At 38.1% G+C, this 19,530-nt stretch overlaps 1 protein-coding gene across 5 annotated transcripts in view; it reads left to right on the top strand.

The window, feature by feature from the left end:
- Positions 1–19,530, top strand: part of DOCK11 (dedicator of cytokinesis 11) — a 189,428-nt gene that overhangs the window by 142,355 nt on the left and 27,543 nt on the right. For all 5 annotated transcript variants that reach the window (XM_021932583.2, XM_021932581.2, XM_021932582.2 and 2 more), the window contains 7 exons: positions 857–999; positions 2,629–2,744; positions 4,923–5,060; positions 9,202–9,384; positions 12,530–12,643; positions 15,167–15,382; positions 15,469–15,526. In XM_021932583.2, coding sequence (XP_021788275.1) covers positions 857–999; positions 2,629–2,744; positions 4,923–5,060; positions 9,202–9,384; positions 12,530–12,643; positions 15,167–15,382; positions 15,469–15,526 — 968 coding nt within the window. The remainder of the gene's footprint in view (positions 1–856; positions 1,000–2,628; positions 2,745–4,922; positions 5,061–9,201; positions 9,385–12,529; positions 12,644–15,166; positions 15,383–15,468; positions 15,527–19,530) is intronic.

Here is a 19,530-nt window from a genome sequence, read left to right as displayed (position 1 = left end):
GAAATATTTGAGGGATTCTAAGGTGAAGACGGTTACTTGCTTATTTCAATGAGATATATTTTAGGGGTAGAGATAGTCATTAAAGGAGCTTAAAAATAGTTTTTAAAAAATGTTTAATTTTTAAGAAGCTGTGTGGATGGGGGGATTATTGCCCAGTCTCTGGAACATCCTAAGGATAGGTAGTTTGGGCGGTGAGGGTTCCAATTTCCACCATCTTTTCCCATAACTTGGAGTTGGTATGGCCATTGTTACCATGAACCTCAGTCTTTAGGATTCTGTCAACTCTCCCACTACGTTTACTAGAGGATAGATAAACTACTTCTTCCTTAGTCCATGTATGACCCAGTTGTAATTTTTTAAATGGAAACAACATTAAAGTAAAACAAAGAAAAGCTTGTTTATCTTAGCAATAGACATACCTACAGAGTAAAAATTTCTAATCCAAACTTACCTCAAGTCCAGAAACAGATTAGATTGGCATTCATTCTTGAACATCTGACTCTAGGATTTTCCCCTCTCATTTCAACCTTTAGTGAACCTCTGGCTATCTTCTTCCCACTCTTGACCTTCCTCATCTCCCGTGAAAAGATTGAATCTTATTGGAGTGTTGGCCACTTATCTCTGATGTTTTTGAGAAGAAGAAGGGAAGTGGAAGCTCTTTCTAAATTCCTTAATTATATTCATATATGCTATTTTAAAGATACATTAAAACTTCATCCAATTTCTAGTGACACTTCATTTAATCCTTGAGTATACTACGTTTATGTGAAAACCTAATATTTTTTAGTTAAAAAGATTATAACATTGAGATATGTTATTAGAGAACTCCAGTTCCTGACTTTAAATTTTATTTTAGGGTGCATGATGCCTGGCTGTCAAAACACTTCGGAATAGACCGAAAATCGCAAACCATGCCTGCTCTTCGAAACAGATCAGGAGTAATGCAGGCCCGGCTTCAGCATCTTAGTAGCCTAGAAAGTTCATTTACACTCAATCACAGTAAGTGAAAATGTGTGTGTGGTACCCATTTGACCTTAAAGAAGTCCTGGTTTAAATAATAAAAACTGAAGGTGATGGATACTCTAAATACCTTGATCATTACACATTCTATGCATGTAACAAAATATCACCTGTATCCCTTAAATTTGTATGAAGAAAAGAAGTCCTGGTTTAAATTGCCAATATGATTGGAAATGATTTCCCATACATACATGTATTTGCATCTTTCTGCTATGTATGTATGTATATAATCAATTTCATCATATATGACTATAAAATGATAAAATACACATGGATTTTTGAACAATTTTAGGTCATGGTGTTTTCTTCATAGTGTTAAAGAAATTAAATTTTTCCCACGAATTGCTGTTCTCATAATATTTTTATATTGGGTGTTCTTCATTCCTACTGTTAAACTTTAATGCAAATATTGACATCTTAATATAATAGTATATATAATATTTGTTTAGTTACTTTTGGTCATTTAATGATTAGGGAATGAACATGCTGAGATGACTGCAGAAATCAGTGAACTCTAAATACTAGTTTGGCAAAGGTGTATTTCAGACAGGTTGAAGTATTGACAAGGCAAATAGGGCAAGGAGAGAAATCTTGCCCAACTGTGGAAGCTAGAGGGTTATATAAATGGAAGCTCTCCTATGAAAAGCAAATATTAATAACAACTCAAAGAGTGAGAATGTTTTGTTTCCACACAGTCCTCTGAAGGTTTCAGAAAAGGAAGTTAGCAAAACTGGCTTTGTGGTAAGACCTAGTAATAAAAAATAATGTTTTGCTAGATGCTGAGCTAATAGACTCAGGACCTTTAAATCTGCATGTTTTAAAGCCTTCAGCGTCTTGTAAAAATATGATGAACCTATTTCCTTCAGTTGCCTCCAAGATACCTTGTTTTCCTTCTGATTTAGAAACAAATCTCATATAATCAGCATAATTGAAAATGTCTGACCATAAGGTACTACTGTTTATCTGTAGCTGAATTTCTATTTAGTGGTTTCTCATTTTTACCCACATAATTAGTAGCATGACTTAAAAGGCCTCCCACATTATTTCCTAGTTACATCACCAGAGTTCATCACTGAAACCTTGTCTCCAAAGAGGTGGGCACCTAATTATGTCCTGCAGAGCTGTTGATACAGAACTGTAATGAAAACTGATGAAATTGATTAACCCAGACTATATTTGATGAAGGAGTTAAATACAGTATGACACTGTGAGCCCCCTTTCTTTTTTTTTGAGACAGAGTCTCACTCTGTCGCCCAGGTTGGAGTGCAGTGACGTGATCTCGGCTCACTGCAACCTCCGCCTCCCAAGTTCAAGTGATTCTTCTTCCTCAGCCTCCTGAGTAGCTGGGATTGCAGGTGCGTGCCACCATGCCAGGCTCATTTTTTGTATTTTTAGTAGAGATGGGTTTCACCATGCTAGCCAGGCTGGTCTTGAACTGACCTCATGATCTGTCCGCCTCAGCCTTCCAAAGTGCTGGGATTACAGGCATGAGCCACCACACCCAGCCGAGCCCCCTTTCTTGTCTTAAGTCTTTGGGTAGAAAGTCACTCAGCACCATTATGTGCATCTTCATGTTGGGAAAAGTTTAATTTACTTTTTTAATCCTAGGTTCTACAACAACTGAAGCAGACATTTTCCACCAGGCACTTCTTGAAGGCAATACAGCTACTGAAGTTTCCCTAACAGTACTAGATACCATCTCATTTTTCACTCAGTGCTTCAAGGTAAAAATGAAGAGTTATAATCCAGTTGGTACCATTGCAAAGTAACATTATACAGAAATTACCTAGTCAAATGTGGGGTAGTGCAGTGAAAAAGGCTGGCATGAATAGTCAGGAAATGTGGATGGCAGTTCTAGTTTGGTTTTCATGTGACCCTGAAAGTCACTGAGACTCACTTTTGTCATCCATAAAGGGAAGGGAATGGACTAACTTGCCCTTAAGCTCTCTTCTGCCTCTTAAATTCTGTTAGATTTTCATGTTTAAAAACAAAGTTTCCGTACTTTAAGTAGCCAGCAATTTTTAGCCCAAAATATGATTGGATCTGTTTGCCCAAATACCCATTGTGATGAGGTGTCCTGTCAGGGTAGATGGGGTCCAGGCAGGCTGGCTGGCTTCCCTAGCCATGCACTTAGTGTTTTTTCTCAGATGTTTGCCTCTCAGTGCAAATCATCATTGCTATGATTTTAAAAAGAAGGTAAAAGCACTTATCTAACAGGATTATTGGAGGGGGGAATGCAATAATGGACGTGTGCTTTGAAAAGTAAAAATTATGTGACTATAATGTAAGAACTCAAAGGTGAAAAATCTTGCTTGCTTTCATTTCAGTTATACAGATGTGTTTTTTTGTTTGTTTGTTTGTTTGTTTGTTTTGTTGTTGTTTTTTCCTTCTTCCCCTCTTCTCTGAGTAATTCAGTTAATTGTTTCAGCGACCTCGAGATTTTCTATGGAAACCTGGCCTGTGCTTTTCAAAGAGGCTTATAAAGGAAAATTGAATTAGATACTAATACAAAATAGGCTGCAGAATACCTTTAATAAATAGGCTACAGATCCCTTTATGAAGTATCAGGTTTGTTCTATATTAAAATGCAACACAACTCCATGTTTCATCGTGCCAATAAATAAGGAAGTCATTAGATCTCATGATGTACATTGTATTCCTTCCTTCTATTCTGATACCTCTTATTTATTTAACAAACATTTATATAATCTCTTGGTAAATATCAGGCACTGTCCTAAGGGCTTTACAAATATTAACTCACTTTTTCATTGTGAGGCTGGGAATGAGAAAGGGGAGTGATCTTTTTTGAAACAATGGAAATGTTCTAAAATTATATTGTGGTGGTCACCCAACTCTGTTGCCGAATTTACTAAATGTAATTTAATTGTATACCCAAAACTGGTGAATTTTATGGTTTGTAAATTATATCTCAATAACTTAAAAATACAAATATGAACTTACTTTTAATCCTCATAATAGCCTTATGATGTAGATACTGTTATTCCCTTTTGAAAATGGGGACACTGGGGCCCACAGGAGGTTAATGCCACACAGCTGGGCAGTGGCAGAATCAGGATTGAGATCTAGGCCAGTTATGAGAGACCATGATTCTAGCCACTATACCATGCTTTGAAATATACTAAGGAAAGTGCCAGAAAAATCAAAATGCCATTCAGGGATTCTGGCTGTCAGTATTATCATTAGATTGTTGTTGTTTTGGGTTTTGTTGTTTTTGGCCAGGTTGTAACCTGCTGGTTACTTTCTTGAGGGGTAGCAGGATAGAGCTGGAGAAATTAGCCATTGCTGATTAAAACAAAGTTGACAAACTAGTAGGTATTTATCTACAATTTGTTGTTTCTTTGCAAGGGGCATTTAAACAATTTACATAGTCTGTTCAATTGTGATACCTGTTAATTATCTCTACTCATAGAGGGTTTAATTTTTCACGAATGGCTAACCATATAGTAAACATACTTTTAAAGTAAATTAGATCATAATCTAATAAAATAGAATTGATATTTTCCTTCATTTATACATTATAATAGTCTCTCAGAAATACAAAGGCTGATTGGCTTGTATTCATTTTGATTTCTTAATTGAGAAGCAATATGGTATAGGTTAATAGAAAATACTGTTCCCATACTAGTCCTGTGTATTGTTGTGTTGCATTGAAAAAAAAATTCCACCTGTTTAAAATGTTGGGATTAAGTATTCTAGATATCATGTATGTAGTATTTGTTTGAGATTTCCAAGTTGAAAGATGGCACAAATATTTTGAAATTATATGTAAGAGCCTTTTATTTTCCTGAAACTTCCAAACAGTGGTTTCATAAACAGGTACTGGTGAAATCAGTTCTGTCATTCTCAGTGGGGCATAAACCATATTTTTTAATGTTTTATAGACCCAGCTTTTAAATAATGATGGCCATAACCCATTAATGAAAAAAGTGTTTGATATACATCTTGCTTTTCTTAAAAATGGACAATCTGAAGTGTCGCTGAAACATGTATTTGCCTCACTAAGAGCTTTCATCAGTAAGGTAAGGACAGAAGCTTGGGAGCAGCCGGTGGGCTGTCTTCATTGCAAAAAGGAAAGATGGGACAATGGGGGTCATTGTGGTGACATATACAATGCCAGCTCATGAAGCCATTAAGTACTGCCTTTGTAAATAGAAATACAGAGTAACAAAGCACGCACAGAGGGCCTGACCATGAACCCCCTCAAATCAGAAGCTACTTTTTATTTCACCCCATAATACCTTCCCTTTTCCATTAAGCTCCTTTGAAGAGTATCATTTTAAAATTACCAAGCCTGCCAGTTCTCTATTTTGCTTCTTTTTAAAAGTATTGTCATGTTGGAGGTATATAAGCCATGAGTGCACTCATGTCTAAAGACTTTGAAAGGATCCAACTTTTGTAATCCCAGGGTCTTGTATAATATCTTGGAAATGGTAAGCATTCAGTACATGTTCAAATGGATGCATCCTGACTTTCAATGCTAGTTGTAACTAAGGGCCCTAAATGCAGTCCACTTGCCCCAGCTGAACAATAACCTCAGACTTGGCTTTTAGGAAGAAATATGACTGAAACAGACAGCAAAGATTTGTTTTCTGTGCTCAGGGGCTTTTTAAACTTAAGAATAAACATAATAAACCAAGATAGAGCTAAGGTTATGGAAAGGCACAGTCCAGATCTTCCACTGGTTTATGTAACTACAGTAAGACAAAGAAATTCAGTTACGTTATTTGTGTAATAGGCTAGCTAAGCTTTGAAAACTTTTTGCCATCCTCATTATTTATATAGCAGCTAGTTGCATTTAATAGATACAGAAATTAGATGTATTTGAAGCTTTTTATTGCCATTCTTTAATATAATTTATGAATTAAAAATCTATGGGAAGCCGAGTTCAACACAAGCATGTTACAAGAAACCAAGGGAAGGAGATTCAGAAATAATTCATTTAACAAAAACTGTGTAGGTACTTACTGGATATAGTCCCTAAGGGCTTATTGTCCAGTAGAGGGAGGCACACACACATCAAGATACACGTACACAGAAACAAATACCATCAGGATAAAATAAGTCTGTATAGACCTGTGGGGGTGGGCAGGAGAAAAACTCTAATTTAGCAAAAGTTTTTCTGCAGCAATGGAGCTAGGATTTAATATGGATTCACCAAGAGATGAAACTAAAGATGTAAATGGAGTACAGATCATGTGGACTCATCTTAAGAGTTGGATTTCATCTTTCAGGCATCAGGTAGTCATGGAAGGGTTTTAAGCAGGGAAGTAACACAATTATATTTGTATTAAGAGAGAATTGGTAAGGACAGGGGAAAGTCTCTTTAAAAGTTGTGTTGAAGAAGGATTGGTGACAGTGTCAAAGGCAGTAAAAAGACTAGCTGCAGTAAGCTAGATAAGAAATGAGGGCCTGAAGTAAGGTAGTGACAGTGGATATATGAAGGGTCAAAGGCAGATGAGACATGTTGAAAAAGGATTTACAGGATTTGATCATCAGTCCACTGATAGTATGGTGGAGTGTGGTAGTTGATATGAAATACAGGGGAAAGACTACATTTGCAGTAAAAGTTAATGAGTCCTGTTTTGTAGACCTGTTGAATTTGAGTGCCTATGGGACATTAAGATGTGTGGATCTTTGCTCTGGAGAGGGATCAGATTGGAGAGCCAGACTTGGAGTCATTCTCCATTCATCCGTACTATATTTATTGAGGACCTTCTCTGTGTCAAGTGCTGTACTAGGTCCTGGAGATGCAATGGAGATACAAAATAAATAATAGTCTTCGCCCTCATGAAGCATTCAGTCTTAGTGGGGATAGGGGAGACAGAAAAAAAATAATAAAAGAATTAGTAATTATGAGCCGGATGCGGTGGCTCACACCTATAATCTCAGCACTTTGGGAGGCCGAGGCGGGCAGATCACCTGAGGTCAGGAGTTCGACACCAGCCTGACCAACATGGCAAAACTCTGTCTCTACTAAAAATACAAAAATTAGCCGGGCGTGGTGGCGGGTGCCTGTAATCCCAGCTACTCAGGAGGCAGAGGTTGCAGTGAGCCAAGATGGCACCATCGCACTCCAGCCTGGGCGACAGGGCAAGATTTCGTCTCAAAAAAAAAAAAAGTAATTATTATATGTTCTAGGAGAGGAACAAACAGCGTGCTGAGACAGTAAATGATTTGTGGGAGATAATCTTATCTTAGATAGGGTTGTCACTTTTAAAATGAGACCTGAATCTGTAATCCCAGCACTTTGGGAGGCTGAGGCGGGCGGATCACAAAATCAGGAGTTCAAGACCAGCCTGGCCAGCAAGCATAGTGAAACCCTGTCTCTAGTAAAAAAAAAAAAAAAAAAAAAAAAAAAAAATTAGCTGGGCATAGTGGCGTGCGCCTGTACTCCCAGCTACATGGGAGGCTGGGTCACTTGAACCCGGGAGGCGGAGGTTGCAGTGAGCCGAGATTGTGCCATTGCACTCCAGCTTGGGCAACAGAGCGAGACTTCGTCTCAAAACAAAAAAAACAAACAAACAGAGAGACCCGAATTATTGAAAAGGGGCCAGCTGTAAAAAGAGCTTACAGAAGAACTATCTAGGGAGAAGGACATACATGTGCCAAGGCTCTGAGTTGGGAAACAGTTTGGAATATTCTAAGAACTAAAAGGCCGGTATTTTTGGAGCATAGTGAACTAGTGGGAGCATCAACATACAAGTGGTAGTCGAAGCCATGAGAGTGGTTTGATTTTCCCTGGATAGTAGATTGAAGAAGAAGAACAACAACAACAAAAATCAAAAGCAGAACATTGGAGAGAAATAACGTAGAAGGGAGGTTCAAAGACGAATCTGTAAGGGAGATGAGAGGGAGCAGTCACCGAGGTCGGAAGAAAGGTAAGAAAGAAGGATATCATGGAAGCCAAAGAAGGAAAGAGTTCCAACATTGTCATGACGTGTACAGAGTAGTCAAATAAGATAAAGGGGAAAAGAGGTCTGTTAGAATTGGCAATTAGGAGGTCATTGATGATTTTGGCCATTGCCCACTCAGAGAAGTGAGTGATGTGGGTAGAAGACTTAGTGTAGTGATGAGCTACACTGTAGCTATGCTCTCCCTTAAATGTTTATTTTCATATCGGAGTACCTGCTTCATCCAGAGTTAGTTTAGTCTGGTGAAATTATTAGTGAGATTTCCCAATTGCCAATCAGAAAACATTTATTAAGCATTCATTATCTGCATAGAATTACACTTGGTATTAAGGTGAAATAAAGGGTAGATTCCTATAATGTGGGTCTAAATTCAAGGTTCCTAAGAAATAATTTTTAAAACATGGCCCTCTAGCTTCACTCTCTGAAAAACATCTATTGTGTACCCTGAAGCAGCTTATTATTTGCTTGCCTAGACCTATAAGCACAGGAAATTGTAACAAGTCTATTGTGTCTTCCACAAAGCAGACCGAATACATTCTTAAAGGAACAGGCCACTAGTCTCTTCGGACAATTAGTCACTTTCGTACTCCTTTTCTATGCTAAAATGTATCTTAACTATCAGTGTTTATGTGAAGAGGATACATGTGTGTATCTCCTGTATCCCATTTTGTTAAAAGATGAACTTCACTTGCTGAGTAGATTTTAGCTGTAATTTTCTCAGCACTTTGATGTTCACAATAAAGGAACTGTTGAAATACAAACCAAAAGAGTAAGTAATGAAGATTGACCTTCCCATTTTTAAGCCCACATTTGAGATCCATCATTCATCATTTCTGGTATTCTTTCAAAACATATTGAGAACCTGCTTACGGTATTATGGTGGTGCAAAAGTAATTGCCACTATATAGTGGCAAAAACCGCAATTACTTTTATATATATTATATTATTATATACAATAATATAATATGTTGCAGACTCTCTTGAGCTCTTCTCAGATCTACAGCATTTATATTCAGTACTTTTACATCTTTGTAATAACTTGTATACTGACTTAAGTTCTATTATTATCACATGCTGGTGTTAATGTTAACTAGTTCAGGCTCTCTGGAGAGTAGAGCCTGCTTTATGTTGATTTTGTATCCTTAAAGCACCTAGCATAGGTTTAGGTGAGGATATAGAGGGCACTTGATACTCTATTGATTTTATGATTGGATTTTAAATACTTATTTCTGTTTTCCCTGTTCTTTAGTTTCCTTCAGCATTTTTCAAAGGAAGAGTAAACATGTGTGCTGCATTTTGCTATGAGGTTTTAAAGTGCTGCACATCGAAGATTAGCTCAACCAGGAACGAAGCATCTGCACTTTTGTATCTTTTGATGAGAAACAACTTTGAGTACACCAAAAGGAAAACCTTTTTGAGGACACATCTACAGGTCAGTGAAAATAAAAGAGCCTCTTCATCTTTCTTCTCTTCAATCTTTAACCTCTAGATCAAGATCCAGAGCCACCCAACCCAGTCCAATACAGTGTGGCCATCTAGCACTTGATGTGTGGCTAGTCTAAATTTAGATGTTCTGAAAGTGTAAAATATGCTATGGCTTTTGAAGACTAAGTATGAAAAAAATAGAATATCTAAATTGTTCTATATTGATTGTATGTTGAAATGATATGTTACCTGTATTAGGTTAAGTATATTAAAATAAGTCTCTTTTTAGTGTGGCTACTAGGTAATTGATAATTACGTATGTGGCATGTGTCATATTTCTACAGAATAGAGCTGCTCTAGAGCAGAGACATTACGACCATAGGCTCTATTTCAATTTTTTTTTTTTTTTTTTTTTTGAGATGGAGTCTCGCTCTGTCGCCCGGGCTGGAGTGCAGTGGCCGGATCTCAGCTCACTGCAAGCTCCGCCTCCTAGGTTCCCGCCATTCTCCTGCCTCAGCCTCCCAAGTAGCTGGGACTACAGGCGCCCGCCACCTCGCCCGGCTAATTTTTTTTTATTTTTTAGTAGAGACGGGGTTTCACCGTGTTAGCCAGGATGGTCTCGATCTCCTGACCTCGTGATCCGCCCGTCTCGGCCTCCCAAAGTGCTGGGATTACAGGCTTGAGCCACCGCGCCCGGCCTATTTCAATTTTTTTTTGTTTGATTTTTTTTTTTTTTTTTTTGAGACAGAGTCTCACTCTGTCACCCAGGCTGGAATGCAGTGGCGTGATCTCAACTCACTGCAACCTCCACCTCCCGGGTTCAAGTGATTCTCCTGCCTCAGCCTCCCGAGTAGGATTACAGGCATGTGCCACTATGCCCAGCTAATTTTTGTGGTTTTAGTAGAGACGGAGTTTCACCATGTTGGCCAGGCTGGTCTGAAACTCCTGACCTCAGGTGATCCACCCACCTCAACCTCCCAAAGTGCTGCAACTACAAGCATGAGCCACTGTGCCCAGTCTCTAGTTCAAATTTGAGGACTGCCACATACTGTGTGACCTAGAACAAGTTACTTCCTTAGCCTCTCAGTGCCTCAGTTTCTGCAAATGCAGTAGGGTAAATATTGTTACCCAGCTCATAGGATTTTTATGAGGATTAAATGAAATGATTAAATAACAAGCTTGTTAGATTTTACAGAACAGATAAGACAGTTTATGTTTCTCATGCTCCAGTATGCCCACTTATTTTAAAAATGAGAGATGTCTCAAAGTTTAGTGGAAAGCATGACTTCAGAATCAGGCCTACCTGCGCTTAAATCATAGCTTAAATCCTTACATGCCGGGTGACCCTAAGCAAATCACTCAATCTGGCTAAACCTGTTCCCTTATTTGTAAAATGAGACTGAGTATTTCACTTTGCAGCATTACCCTGAGGATTAAAATAAGTTGTGTATGGTGCCTATAGTGCCTGACACAATGTGTAGCACAAGATAGCTACTTCCTACATGATAGTTATTATTCAGCATCTCCATACTTTTGGGTTTATTGGATGAAATAGCTCTGAACTAAACCACAATTGGGACTGCTTGACTCAGTAGCCCTCATTATAATATGAGAAATCCTTGGTCCTATTTATATCTTTACTGTCATGGTCTGTCCCATTGGAGCTGTTTACTGGAGACAAGATTATTAATGGGGGGACAACCATAAGCAGCTTGTTGAAAAATGTCATCAATAATGTGAAAATCCAATAGGAATACTGTGTATGCTTCCTGTAAAAGTCTGCTATATAATTACTTTTGCATGTTAGAGTCAGCCATCATTACACATTAGCTCCTTTACTATTTGCTTTTATATGAGATGGCACTTGGAAACCCACCTTCCCCCAGAGCATTGTTCTAATTTGTGTGCCAGTATACCTGAAATTCTCCCATTGTTATTCATTCTTCTGGGTCAAAGCATCAGTTTTCTTTAAGTCTTTTATTCAAATATAGACAAATTAATAAATGTGAAGACTTAGAACACTGGCACATAATAAATGCTCAATAAAGGATTAACTAGTACTCTAATGGTTATCATCTCTTTCATCCTCTACAAAGTAGGGATTTTTATCATAGCCACTTTACAAATGAGAAACATGAGGCACAGAAAGGTTAAATAGCTTTCCCAAAGCCACACTGTGAATTATTGATAGTCAAGATTTGTATCTAAGGCATTCAACTCTAGAGCCCATACCCATGGCTATTACTGTATCTTGCTTCCTAGGACCAGTGGTAAAGCATCCAGCCATAAATATCTTAGCATGAATTGTTTTGGCAGTCACCCAAGAGAGACTGAGAGATTTAAAAGTCCCATCAAAGGTGGTGGTTCATGCCTATAATCCTAGCACTTTGGGTGGCATAAGTGGGTGGACCACTTGAGCCCAGGAGCTTGAGACCAGCCTGGGCAACATGGCAAAATCCTGTCCCTACAAAAATACAAAAAATTAGTTAAGTGTGGTGGCACACATCTGTAGTCCCAGCTACTTGGGAGGCTGAGGTGGGAGGATCACCTGAGCCTGGGAGGTCGAGGCTGCAGTGAGCCAAGATCATACCACTGCATTCCAGCCTGGGCAACAGAGTAAGACCCTGTCTCAAAAAATAAAAAGTACCATCAAAGTCCATTGCATAAACTTTTGTTAAACTAGGTAAGTCCTGGTCAAAAACAAAGAAAGTTGCTGAGGCACTGGACTTGGAATTCCAGCCAACAAATAGACTAATGAAAAGGAATGAGAAATCATCAAAGAAAAACATGATTTATTCTCACCTTTGCCACAGCTACAAACTAAAAAGCATATTTAAAATGGAGACCTGACTACCATTGTATCAGTTCACTATTATGAAAATAGTTTTAGATCTGGCTGTCCTGTGAGTTTTGAAAAATTGTTACATCTAACCAAGAAAGATCCTTTAAAATTTGAAATGAGGCCTTTCAAGTTACGATTTCAGCAGAAGAATGTAAACCCCTCATATATGAAGAAAATACATTATGCTGGTACAGTGTAGAATCTTTAAAAGAAACATTTCATGTGAGTGCTTATGTACTTATAAAATGATGAGCATAGGCAGCATTTGTTCAAAAGGTATTTGGAAAATAATGTTTACTTCTTCCCACAGATAATAATTGCTGTAAGCCAACTGATAGCTGATGTAGCACTAAGCGGAGGATCAAGATTTCAGGAGTCTTTATTCATTATCAATAATTTTGCAAATAGTGACAGACCTATGAAGGTATGTTCTCATTTCAAATAATAAATTATAACCACTTTTACTATCAGGGAAGTTTAAACTCTTAAACTGTCATTGGATTCACAACTTTTGATAGTATAGAATGTACGGAATGTGAGTTTTATGAATTAAGGGCTTTGTCTTGTACCTCACTATATCTCTAGTACCTAGAACGCTGCCTGGTACATAGCAGATATTCAATATCAGTTTAGTGGATGGATGAATGAATATACTGTGTATTCATTGTTGTTATGGCAAGTTGAATCTGAATTTTTTTTCTGGGCTTCATTTCCAAACTTGCTCAGAAAATATATGGATCCTTTATTTCTTAACAATTGTCACCACTTTTAATATTGGTTAAATAAGCACCGAATTTGAAATTTCACAAAATTTCACTTAGAATAGCTAACAGTTGCCTGATCCATTGCCAATGGATGAGGAATGGCACAGAAGGGATTCATTATTTGATGGTTTTGTGAGTTTTGAAAATTATCTGTTAACACCAAGGCTGTTGCTCTTAAGCACCAGTTTGGGGAGGCCAAACCCAAGACTCTGACCACTGTTCTGCTTTCTTTCCTATATGCTTAAAACTTACATAGCACTGTAAAAATGCATCTATTGCTTCGTTGCATAGAGTGCAGGTTCTGATCTTCGGTGACACATGAATACAAGGGAAGAAGAATCCTTTCCCAGTAGGACTTTTCCTTCCAGAAGAATGAATCATCCCCATTCTTGGGAAAGGTCATCTTCCAGCACAGTTTGACAATTTTGTGTAAAATCTGAAAAAAATTAAAAGCTCATAGTCACAGCGTATTTGATGTTTAGATGTGTAGAATCTATGTACCAAAAAATATTCCCACAGGAATGTTGCTTGCCCTGAAAAATAACAGTGTGTAGTGCCAACCGCTCTCAGGCTGGGAAAGTTTGCTTTCCAGCCAGTTCTACTAGTTCCCCAGGGGATCAGTATATGCTCCAGCTAATCTCGTGAGCATAGAAACAAGTTACACCACTTATGCTTATACTCTAAGGAATTGTTTTTACCGGTTGTTACCATCCTTAATACTATGTTATATAGGTAGATTGGTAAGTTTTTCTGGGTAAATGGGGCTTGGATACTCTCTCCTTGATAGGAAATCTTTTTCTTTTCCATAACTCATTTATGAAATGACTTAGTTTTATTCTATTATGGCAGTCATTACCAACAAACCTTATTACAAAAAGATGTGCCTTTCCCCTGGTAAATGGGATCTCTATTTATAGAAAGGAACTTTATGTATATAATTATTATTTTTCAAGGGATTAAGTTTTTATTTTTTATTTTTATTGTATTTTTCCTTATTTATTTATTTAGAGACGGAGTTTCACTCTTGTTGCCCAGGCCGGAGTGCAATGGCCCGATCTCGGCTCACTGCAACCTCCACCTCCCGGGTTCAAGTGATTTTCCTGCCTCAGCCTCCCGAGTAGCTGGGATTACAGGCGCCTGCCACCACGCCTGGGTAATTTTTTATATTTTTAATAGAAATGGGGTTTCACCATGTTGGCCAGGCTGGTCTCAAACTCCTGACCTCTGGTGATCCACTTGCCTCGGCCTCCCAAAGTGCTGAGATTACAGACATGAGCCACTGCTCCTGATCAAGAAGGCAGTTTTTCAAACCATCTCCCCCACATACTGTGTTCATATTGACAAGCGCCCTAACCCCTGTACCTGTCTCTTCGTCATCATCTCTGAATCATATAGATAATTGTGATTACTCCTGTGGGGGTTAAGAGGATGCAGTAGGACTTCCTTAGCAGTGGCTAGGGTAAAGAGGAAACTCTGGTATTCTTGGCACCAAAGACAAACTTTGAAAACTTAATGATCTCTCTAAACTTTCTGGAATGTTCTGTGATTCATGACCTCCCATTTGTGTAAATAGAAATTTCTGCAGTATAGTTTTCACCTTAGTGTATGTGGTAGTTAGTGGATGGAGTAGGTATGCTCATCAGAACAGAAGGCTGGCTAAGAGCACCAGCTCTAGGGCCAGACTGCCTAGGTGAAAATCCTGTCTCTACATTTACCAATTTTGAGACTTTCGTCAAGCATTTAAACACTTTTTTATAATAGTACTTCACTCATAGGGTTGTTGTAAAAATTAAAACCTGTAAAGAACCCAGACCAGTGCTTGGCACATAGTAAGCTATCAGTTTTTAGTTACTGTTACAAGAAATCGGCAAACAAAGATCACTCCCATGGCTGTGGAGTTCACAATGGAGGATCTGGGATTCAAAGCCAGGTAGTCTGACTCCAGAGCTAATGCTTTTATGTCCTGTGAATATACTGCCACCAAGGTTAGAGCCTTTGAAGCCTGGGCTAGTTACATATTTTAAAAATAATTTATTTAAAATTATTTCAGTGTACTATATGCAACATACCAAGAACTGTAACAGGAAGTGAAAATCATATTATGTCCTCACCATTGGATGACAAGCCTTAGAGCACATCAATATTGTTGTCAAACATGTCTTTTTTGTTTGTTTTGAAATTAGGCAACTGCCTTTCCCACAGAAGTCAAAGACTTGACGAAGAGAATCCGCACTGTTCTTATGGCCACTGCCCAAATGAAGGAGCATGAGAAAGATCCTGAAATGCTAATTGATCTCCAGTATAGCTTAGCCAAGTCCTATGCAAGCACCCCAGAGCTCAGGAAAACCTGGCTTGATAGCATGGCCAAAATTCATGTAAAAAATGGAGATTTTTCAGAGGTGACTACTTAAAGTTTTGTTCTAAACAGCCTTTCAAAATACCTTGAGCATGTTCTGACAGTTCTTTCTCTGTCATCCTTTTTCAGGCTGCGATGTGTTATGTCCATGTAGCAGCTCTAGTTGCAGAGTTTCTTCATCGAAAAAGTAAGATATTTCTGTTTTTAGAGATGGGGGGATTTTCATTTAGCATAATAGTTTTTTATCTTTGTAGTTTAACTGTGATATAATTGAACGCTGAAGAATATGTTCACCCTTGGCCTCATTCAGTGTTAAAAATAAGCTGTTACAAAAGAAGACTGGATTGTTCGTTGTCCCTTCTGCTTTCATTAGAGATTACAAGAAAAGTGAAATAGTACAGGGTGGCCAGGTGCAGTGGCTCATGCCTGTAATCCCAGTGCTTTGGGAGGCCAAGGCTGGAGGATTGCTTGAGGCCAGGAGTTTGAGACTAGCCTGGGCAACAGAGTGAGATCCTGTACCTATTTTAAAATAAAATGTAAAATATATCAAAAAAAAAAAAAAAGTACAGGGCCAGGCCTGATGCCCAGTGTTTATTTTCCAAGACTTTCCCTCCCTGGAAGGCTGCCACAAATTAAATTCTTCTCAAGGCTCAAGTCAGGATAACACAGATTATTTGTTTCCCCCTCATGTGTCTTAACATCACTGACTACCCATAGACTATGTCTCTCCAGCCACTTTAGTGCAGTGACACCTGGGTACGAAAGGGGAGTCATACTCTTGAAGGGTTTCAGGTCCAGCAGCCCTGGATTCCTAATTTAAGATTCCTAATTCAGGAAATCTACTTGGAAGTGTTCCTTTCCATAAACAGTATTGTTGACTACGCTCAACAGTATTGTTGAACAGATTGCATCTGCTCAAATAGTAACCCAGTTGAGTTAGGTTTAAACATCGATTGGCAGTGGAGATGGCAGCCAAGAAATCTCTATCTCAATGTCCAAGCTACTTCCTTTAAGGCAGTGGAATGAGTAACAATATGGCAAAATGAAACCAAATTATTAAAGGAGTCATATCACTCTGGCTTCAGCTGTAGGAACACAGCCACATTTTGTTTTATTTTTTAATTCCAAAATTCCTATAGTTAACTATATATCTGTCATTTCACACTGAGGCTCAGTGTTTGATTGCCTCACATAACACCCACGTGGAGAATCTTTTTCTAAAAGGATTCTTGGCCGGGTGTGGTGACTCATACCTGTAATGTCAACACTTTGGGAGGCATGGGTAGGTGGATCACTTGAGCCCAGGAGTTTGAGACCAGCCTGGGCAGGAATGGTGAAACCCTATCTCTGCAAAAAATACAAAAATTAGCTGGGCATGGTGTCACATGCCTGTGGTTCCAGCTACAAAGGAGGGTGAGGTAGGAGCCATAGCTTGAGCCATAGCTTGAGCTCAGGACACTGCACTCCAACCTGGGTGACAGGACAAGACCCTGTCTCAAAAAATAATAAATAAATAAATAAATAAAATTTTAAAAATATTCTTCTCAAATATAATTAAAATGTGGATTCGTTTTACTTGTATTTTAAATTAACACTTTCTGTCTGACTCTGGAATTCTTTTGAACAATCTATGTGTTTGATATACTTTAGTTTTCTCCTTTTAGTATACATATGTGAGTTTTAAACAGAAAAATAGATTAATTACCAAAATGAGGCCCCATTTGAGGGTTTTTAAAAAAATCACTGGTATGCATATGAAATCACAGTATAAGTAAATATTGAAATTACACACCTGAAATTCCAACTAAACTGACAGATATGAGAATCTTAAATGGAGTACTGTGATTTCAAGTATGTCTTCAGAGAAATCGGTTAATATTATCTCATCTTTTTAATTAGTAGAAATCTGGCCAGGCATGGTGGCTCACGCCTGTAATCCCAGCACTTTGAGAGGCCGGGGCAGGTGGATCACCTGAGGTCAGGAGTTTGAGGCCACCTTGGACAACATGGTGAAACCCTGTCTCTACTAAAAATACAAAAATTAGCTCGACATTGTGGCACACACCTGTGATCCCAACTACTTGGAAGGCTGAGGCAGGAGCACTTGAACCTGAGAGGCAGAAGTTGCAGTGAGCCAAGATCTCGCCACTACACTCCAGCCTGGGCAACAAGAGCAAAACTCCATCTAAATAATAATAATAGTAGTAGAAATCTGAAGATTTTTATGTCCACTATGTCTAAAACTGTACTTTTTAGATTTTGAAAATAGTTAATTATATTAAAACTATTTCCCTGGAATGTTTTTGTTTTTTTCACAAGTGCAAAGACATTAAAGCTAAGGAAAAATCAAGAATTATTTATTTGTATTATCAGTCCTTAAGCTTTAGAAATAGAATTTCTTGCTATGGTTTTTCTGGATATTATCATGAGGCAACTAGCATAAACACCAAACTGATACGTTTCAGGAAGTGGGAATCATATTTTTAACTAGCCGTTTATGTATTTCATAATACACTCAAGGTTTTTTAGAATTTATCCTTCATAGAAATCAAAGCACTCTTCGCTAATGAGAAGAAAATATTGTTTTGAATGTTAAACAAAAAATAATGTTTAAGAGAATTTACATGTTTATTTATAGGTGTCATCTATTTTTTAATTTCTTTTAATTAAATTTTATTTTATTTTAAGTTCTGGGATACATGTGCAGGACGTGCCGGTTTGTTACATAGGTAAACATGTGCCATGGTGGTTTGCTGATGCCATCTATTTTTAAACCTGGAACACTATTTGCCTAAATTAGAAGATCTTATTCTAAAATAGTGGTAGTAGTAAAAGTCTTGAGGGTTTTCCCCACTTAGTTTCAGTGATCCAAAACACCTTTTTTTTCTTAATTAGCTGATTCAACTATACTAGCTATACCAAGGTCGACTACTGATTTAAAACACAAGTTAAAAACGTAAACTGAGTATTATTCTAAGTGAACTAACTCAGGAATGGAAACCAAATATCGTATGTTCTTGCTTATAAGTGGGAGCTAAGCTATGAGGATGCAAAGGCATAAGAATGATATAATGGACTTTGGGGACTGGGGGTGGGGGCCAGAGAGGAAAAGACTACACATCGGGTACAGTGTATACTGCTCAAGTGACAGGTACACCAAAATCTCAGAAATTACTGCTAAAGGACTTATCCAGGTAACAAAAAATCACCCATTCCCCCAAAACTATTTTTTTAAAAAAAAAAACCTGTTCTCCCATCCATTCTGAGAAAGCATTAGTGAGCTGTTTGAAGTCTAGATAAGACCTGGCAATTGACAGAGTCAATGAAAATACGTTTGAGTGCAGAACTGAAAAAAAATCATTGAATTTACACTTAAGACCAACGTATTTGACAAAGATAATTTGGCACCTTTAGAACTCTTTGTTTTCTATCATTAAGTGCCCTTTGATAATGAGGCCAAGAGGGAAGGAACATTAGAATATATTTTAAATCCGTTACATATCCATTGCCAAAAATGTTTTGTTTTCTCTAATTCCTAACCAGTTTCTCTTGAAGTAGATTATAAAACATTTTTAAATCAAGATGGAATAAAATACTACTCATCAGTTGACACATTGGAAGCAGATGTTCTACTGTGTAGCATTTTTAAGGGAAAAAATACTTTGTCCTATTGGATCATTGCCTAAGCAGGGAAGGGCTTAGGGGCCCTTGCCCCTCGAAGGTGACTACACAGCACCCACAAGGGACCATTTCCAGGTCCTTTTCTTCACTGGGTCAGGCACTGAACTGACAGGAAAACGGAAAGGTGGTATGCAATTCTCCCTGCCCCCGCTCTCACCCTACCCTCAAACTTCTTTCAGGCAGCCTGAGCTCTTGCTTGTTCTACCAGAGAGACTTAAGGATCACTAGACTTAAGGATCACTATTCTCTTCCCTTTATTGAAGACATCTCAAAGTGGTAATACTGAGTGTCAGCTATTCTCCTCCCTCCCAAAAAATATAAAATAAAAATGTCAGAATTTGCTTATTTTTGTTTTGTTTAAGAACCTCAAAATTTCTAGATCACATTCTCCCTTTTTTCTTTTCCCAAGAGAGGATACAAATGTTTTCCCCAGGGAAGACAAGAGTCAAGTCTCTGCATTCTTTCACCACCAAACAGTATCCTAGGTTCAGCAAAGCTTCAGGCTTGCAA

The sequence above is a fragment of the Papio anubis genome, chromosome X, assembly GCF_008728515.1.
Source record: "Papio anubis isolate 15944 chromosome X, Panubis1.0, whole genome shotgun sequence".
NCBI lineage: Eukaryota > Metazoa > Chordata > Mammalia > Primates > Cercopithecidae > Papio > Papio anubis.
Note: the sequence above shows the minus strand (reverse complement) of the source record. Positions and strands in the feature narration are given on the sequence as shown.